At 42.7% G+C, this 7,078-nt stretch overlaps 1 protein-coding gene across 3 annotated transcripts in view; it reads right to left on the bottom strand.

Annotated features, from left to right (window-relative positions):
• Nucleotides 1–418: 418 nt before the first annotated feature.
• The window catches only part of LOC141122814 (uncharacterized), a 52,623-nt gene continuing 45,963 nt past the window's right edge, over nt 419–7,078 (bottom strand). For all 3 annotated transcript variants that reach the window (XM_073612007.1, XM_073612006.1, XM_073612008.1), the window contains 2 exons: nt 6,965–6,996; nt 419–908 (listed from right to left, as the gene is read on the bottom strand). In XM_073612007.1, the coding sequence (XP_073468108.1) occupies nt 876–908; nt 6,965–6,996 (65 nt within the window). In that variant the 3' untranslated portion in view covers nt 419–875. The remainder of the gene's footprint in view (nt 909–6,964; nt 6,997–7,078) is intronic.

Here is a 7,078-nt window from a genome sequence, read left to right as displayed (position 1 = left end):
ATTCTTACTTTCCTTACATTTCTCCACACCTGCCTAAAACTTTTTCACAGTACTTTATGTATATATATATATATATATATATATATATATATATAAAATTAGATTTTATTTTTATTTACTGACCTCTGGAAGATAGGACCCCTATCAGAGATCCTAGCCCAATGACCATCATTTCATCCAGTCATTCTCAAAGGATATTTTGACATCCAAACTCTGATCTTACCAGAATCTGCCCCATGTGGTGTCATTACTGGAGATCTTTAGACGTGGGTCAGTCTCGGGGTCCCATCTACACTGATTGAAGGGTTGGCCGGTAGTAATAGAACATCTGTCACCGAATGTACTAATAAAATGGAATCCATTGCCGGTCATCTCTCAGAGTCATTGTTACACGGCCATTATACATTTTTAACAGAACTTGTGAACTTTATACACTGTTTAATAAACATATGATACAAAAAAAGAAAAAGCTTGGGTAAAGAAAAGAACAACAGAACTGGGACTGGGAGATAATATTCTGGTACATTCGGTGGAAGCTTTAGCGCTAAAGCTAATAATTATACAACATGGAAATTTATCCCAAAAGTGATTATATCTTCTGAGCCTCTCCACATCGTGCGATCATGGCTGGTCTGGGGGTTGGAGTTGGGTTGGGGGTTGGAGTTGAGTTGGGTTGGGGGTTGGAATTGAGTTGGGTTGGGAGTTGGAGTTGAGTTGGGTTGGGGGTTGGAGTTGAGTTGGGTTGGGGGTTGGAGTTAAGTTGGGTTGGGGGTTGGAGTTGAGTTGGGTTGGGGGTTGGCCATTATTATCCTTCTGCTGGACGCTCACCCTAGGACCCCGCTCTGCCGCTCCTGAGGAGGGGGTCCAGAAGGGGCTTACAGAGGATTCTGGATGGCCCCAGCTGTATCCTAAAAGGAAAGATTGACAGAAAGCATCACCTGATATATTTCTCTGTCATTAATGTCATTGGAATAAAATCAATTCTATTGTTGGCGTCATTGAGAAAAAATAGTCAAATCACTGGTGTCAGTGGGATATACCCAGTTGATAGACGCTCAAAAAAATGTAATCATTGTATGCAGGACGTGTCTAGTATGTCCAGTCCTTCTGCCCTGCTGCCGGGATCCCCCTGTCACAGTACACCACAATTCAGCTCTGATGAATCACAGATGCATTGTAAAGGACGTCCTGGCAGCAGGTGCTGTAAAAAAAAAAAAAACAGTCTGGCAATGTTTATCAACAACATTGTTCAGCCACCAATACAGAAAGATACAAAGAAATGTTGTTTCATTTTGTAACTTTCTGTTTAATTATCTACAGATCAAATGGATGAACTTTGATCTGCAGATGAAGTCTGTTAAAGCAACCTGACAAGAAAAAAAAAAGTTTTGTTTTTTTTTATTAACTGCTTGCTGACCACTTCACGCACATATACTGTGGAAAAGGGGCATGTACAGGCATACTAACGTACCTGTACGCCGGCTTTGAGAAGCGGCTTGCGCACGCGCGCTCGCCCGCTGTGAGCTCCGTAAGTGTGATCGCGGGTCCCGCGGACTCGATGTCTGTGGGGATACCCACGATAGTCACACGGAGAGGAAGAACGGGGAGATGCTGATGTGAACAAGCATTTCCCCATTCTGCCTAGCGACAGGACACTGATCACCGCTCCCTGTAATCTGGAGCGGTGATCAGTGTCGTGTCACACACAGCCCCTCCCCCCTACTGTTGGAATCACTCCCTAGGACACACTTAACCCCTGCAGCGCCCCCTCCTGGTTAACCACTTCACTGCCAGTCACATTTACACAGTAATCAATGCATTTTTAATCGCACTGATTGCTGTATAAATGTGAATGGTCCCAAAATAGCGCCAAAAGTGTCCGATGTGTCCGCCATAATGTCGCAGTCACGATAGAAATTGCTGAGCGCCGCCATTACAAGTAAACAAAAAATTATTAATAAAAATGCCATAAAACTATCCCCTATTTTGTAGACGCTATAACTTTTGCGCAAACCTATCAATAAACGCTTATTGTGATTTTTTTTTACCAAAAATATGTAGAGGAATACATATCGGCCTAAACTGAGGGAAAAAAAATGTTTTTTTATATATTTTTTGGGGATATTTATTATAGCAAAAAGTAAAAAAATAATGCGTTTTTTTTTTCAAAAATGCCGCTATTTTTTTGTTTATAGCGCAAAAAATAAAAACCGCAGAGGTGATCAAATATCACCAAAAGAAAACTCTATTTGTGGGGAATTAATTTTGTTTGCAAAAGTGCTTTGGTTATTGGCCAGCCAAATGGTCCGGGGCTTAAGTGGTTAAATGTTCCACTGTTGAACCCCTTATTAACCCTTAGTTTACTCTAATCAGCTCATTGGCCCTAATTAACTCCTTATTCTCCTTCTCCTTTTAATTATAGTTTTCCTGGTGGTTTTTTTCCATTTTATTAACTAATATTTTATCTTTTTTTCTGCTTTTGTTTGCTCTGTTCATTAATATTTTTATACCTTTTTTTACACCTCACGAAAAAAAACGCAAAATTTAAAAAACTACTTTACTTCATTTGTAAATAACTTTGCAATGCTTTGTACCAAAATCATGATTTGTGTGTTGTTTTAAACAAGATAAATTACAGAACAAAATGCACACTTTTTAAGTGCAATAACATTATTTATTTGTAAATTAACACTGCTCAATAAAGAAAAGGTGCCTTTTGTTTGGTTTTATTACATTTAATTTTCTAAGGATTGCAAAAAAAATCATGGTTGCAGGAAAATATTCACAAAAAGAAAGCCTTGTTTGTCCTTATATATATATATATATATATATATATATATATACACACACACACACACAGACAGTATATTATGTTGTTATCATAAGTAATAAAAAAAATGATCACCTAATAAACAGGCTCATAGCAGAAATGTGAAAATTGCTCTGGTCCATAACGGGGTGAACAGGTGTGGGAGCCGAAGTGGGTAAAATAAGATAAGCCTCCTCATTGGTGTCATCAATATAAACCAATCCCCATTGCTGGTGTCAGTGGAATAAAATAAGCCCCATTGTTTGTTACATAGTAGGTGAGGTTGAAAAAAGACACAAGTCCATCAAGTCCAACCTATGTGTGTGATTATGTGTCAGTATTACATTGTATATCCCTGTATGTTGCGATTGTTCAGGTATTTATCTAATAGTTTTTTAAAACTATCAATACCCCCCACTGAGACCACCACCTGTGGAAGGGAATTCCACATCCTTGCCGCTCTTACAATAAAGAACCCTCTACCTAATTTAAGGTTAAACCTCTTTTCTTCTAATTTTAATGAGTGGCCACTGCAAAAAACTTTTATCCCTATTGTGGGGTCACCAGTACAGTATTTGTAAATTGAAATCATATCCCCTCTCAAGCGTCTCTTCTCCAGAGAGAATAAGTTCAGCGCTCACAACCTTTCCTCATATCTAATATCCTCCAGACCCTTTATTATCTTTGTTGCCCTTCTTTGTACTCGCTCCATTTCCAGTACATCCTTCCTGAGGACTGGTGCCCAGAACTGGACAGCATACTCCAGGTGCGACCGGACCAGAGTCTTGTAGAGCGGGAGAATTATCGTTTTATCTCTGGAGTTGATCCCCCTTTTTAATGCCAATATTCTGTTTGCTTTGTTAGCAGCAGCTTGGCATTGCATACCATTGCTGAGTCTATCATCTACTAGGACCCCCAGGTCCTTTTCCATCCTAGATTCCCCCAGAGGTTCTCCCCCCAGTGTATAGATTGCATTCATATTTTTGCCACCCAAATGCATTATTTTACATTTTTCTACATTGAACCTCATTTGCCATGTAGTTGCCCACCCCATTAATTTGTTCAGATCTTCTTGCAAGGTTTCCACATCCTGATGAGAAGTTGTTGCCCTGCTTAGCTTAGTATCGTCCGCAAATACAGAGATTGAACTGTTTATCCCATCCTCCAGATCATTTATGAACAAATTAAATAGGATTGGTCCCAGCACAGAACCCTGGAGGACCCCACTACCCACCCCTGCCCATTCCGAGTACTCCTCATTTATCACCACCCTCTGAACTCGTCCTTGTAGCCAGTTTTGTGTCAGTAGAATAAAATAAGCCCCATTATTGGGATCAGTGGAATAAAATAAGCCCCATTGTTGGTGTCAGTGGAATGAAATAAGCCACATTGTTGGTATCACTCGATTAAAATAAGCCCCATTGTTGGTGTCAGTGGATTAAAATAAGCCCCGTTGTTGGTGTTGGTAGATTAAATAAACTCCATTTTTGGTGTCAGTGGAATAAAATAAGCCCCATTATTGGCGTCAGTGGAATAAATAAGCTCCATTGTTGTCAGTGGAATAAAATAAGCCCCATTTGTCAGTGAAATGCAGTAATTGGAGGAATTGGGTAAGAGGATGCTTGGAGGAGAGACTGTGGGAATGGAGGGGGGAGACTGGAGGAACTGGGCCCAAAGACTGAAGGAAATGAAAGGAAAGACTGTGGAAACTGAGGCGAGCGAGTGTGGAAAATGGATGGACAGCCTGAAGGAACTGGAAGGAGATACTACAGGAAATAGGAGGAGTGATTCCAGGAACTGGGAGGAGATACTACAGAAAATAGGAGTGATTGCAGGAACTGGGAGGAGATACTACAGGAAATAGGAGGAGTGATTGCATGAACTGGAAGGAGATACTACAGGAAATAGGAGGAGTGATTGCAGGAACTGGAAGGAGATACTACAGGAAATAGGAGTGATTGCAGGAACTTGGAGGAGATACTACAGGAAATAGAAGGAGTGATTGCAGGAACTGGAAGGAGATACTACAGGAAATAGGAGGAGTAATTCCAAGAACTGGGAGGAGATACTACAGGAAATAGGAGGAGTGATTCCAGGAACTGGGAGGAGATACTACAGGAAATAGGAGGAGTGATTCCAGGAACTTGGAGGAGATACTACAGGAAATAGGAGGAGTGATTGCAGGAACTGGGAGGAGATACTACAGAAAATAGGAGGAGTGATTGCAAGAACTGGAAGGAAATACTACAGGAAATAGGAGGAGTGATTGCAGGAACTGGAAGGAGATACTACAGGAAATAGGAGGAGTGATTCCAGGAACTGGGAGGAGATACTACAGGAAATAGGAGGAGTAATTACAGGAACTTGGAGGAGATACTACAGGAAATAGGAGGAGTGATTGCAGGAACTGGAAGGAGATACTACAGCAAATAGGAGGAGTGATTGCAGGAACTGGAAGGAGATACTACAGGAAATAGGAGGAGTGATTCCAGGAACTGGGAGGAGATACTACAGGAAATAGGAGGAGTGATTCCAGGAACTGGGAGGAGATACTACAGGAAATAGGAGGAGTGATTCCAGGAACTGGGAGGAGATACTACAGAAAATAGGAGGAGTGATTGCAAGAACTGGAAGGAGATACTACAGGAAATAGGAGGAGTGATTCCAGGAACTGGGAGAAGATACTACAGGAAATAGGAGGAGTGATTCCAGGAACTGGGAGGAGATACTACAGGAAATAGGAGGAGTGATTGCAGGAACTGAGTTGAGACACTGAAGGGGCTTGGGGGAGAGACTGAAAGAACTGTATTAAAAAATCATAAATTGGGGGGTGGGTGAGACTGCAAGATCCTTGAAGTGTGACTGCAGGAATGGGTAGGAGATACTGCAAAAACTGGGGGAGGAGAGACTACAGAAACTGGATGATAATGAGAGACTGCAGGGACTAGGGGGAGAGACTGAAGAAATAGGGGGGAAAAAACTACAGGAACTCTGAACAGAGGCTGCAAGAACTTGGAGGAGAGGCTGCAGGAACTGGTAGGAGATACTGCAGGAACTGGGGAAGGAGAGACTGCAAGAACTGGGGAAGGAAAGACTGCAGAAACCCTGAGGTGTGGCTGCAGGAACTGGAAGGAGATACTGCAGGAACCGGGGAAGGAGAGACTACAGGAACTGGAGGAGGGGAGACTGCCAGGACTAGTGGGAGAGACTGAAGAAATGGGGGGGGGGGGACTACAGAAACTCTGACGAGTGGCTGCAGGAACTTGGAGGACAGACTGCAGGAACTGTGGGAAAAGAATAAAGGTAGTCCAGGAGCACTGGGTGGAAAGATTGCAGAAAATGGGGAGAGATGTTTAATATCTTAGGAAGACAGATTGTGGGAAATGGACAGTGATTGGGGGTGTCTGGCAAAGATGTGACCACTGGTGAGAAAATAAAGAGTATAATCTAGTGCCCTGGAACAGCAGTACCCAGTAGATAGAGCTATAGGGAGGGTGGTGGACAGCAGTACCCAGTATATGGAGCTATAGGGAGGGTGGTGGACAGCAGTATCCAGTATATGGAGCTATAGGGAGGGTGGTGGACAGCATTACTCAGTATATGGAGCTATAGGGAGGGTGGTGGACAGCAGTACTTAGTATATGGAGCTATAGGGAGGGTGGTGGGCAGCAGTACCCAGTATATGGAGCTATAGGGAGGGTGGTGGACAGCATTACTCAGTATATGGAGCTATAGGGAGGGTGGTGGACAGCAGTACCCAGTATATAGAGCTATAGGGAGGGTGGTGACAGAAGTAAAATGAAGCGAGAGAGTTGGGGCTCAGAGGTACCCCTGGGGCGGGGGTGATAAATGTGATTACAAGGAGTGTGCTAAGGACATGCACACTGCTCATAGAGGTGGGGGCATTGCAGAATGAGGGAGTTCTCTAGAGAGGGCGCAAAAGAGTCAGTCGAGTTTATGCTAAAAGGAGTATTTTCCCGAGCTGCCCAATTCTTTGTGAGGAGCAGAAACTGAAATCCGAATCTACATGATATACTACAAGCTAGGATGGAGGAATATACTGACTGCCTGTGTGTGAGCGACATTACAGACATTCGGTGGGTGATCCCCAATCATATAATTTCCTGCACCCAATAAACCAAATAGGATGCTTACCCGATAACTAGCGCCCCCTATCTCGAGGTTTCCTGGGGAAAAAAAGACAATGCAGCTGTTATTGTGAGTAAGGGGAAAACAAAGTCATCAATGCTAAATGACTGATCAGAGTCA

This window comes from Aquarana catesbeiana, linkage group LG01 (genome assembly GCF_042186555.1).
Source record: "Aquarana catesbeiana isolate 2022-GZ linkage group LG01, ASM4218655v1, whole genome shotgun sequence".
NCBI classification, from domain to species: Eukaryota; Metazoa; Chordata; class Amphibia; order Anura; family Ranidae; genus Aquarana; species Aquarana catesbeiana.
Note: the sequence above shows the minus strand (reverse complement) of the source record. Positions and strands in the feature narration are given on the sequence as shown.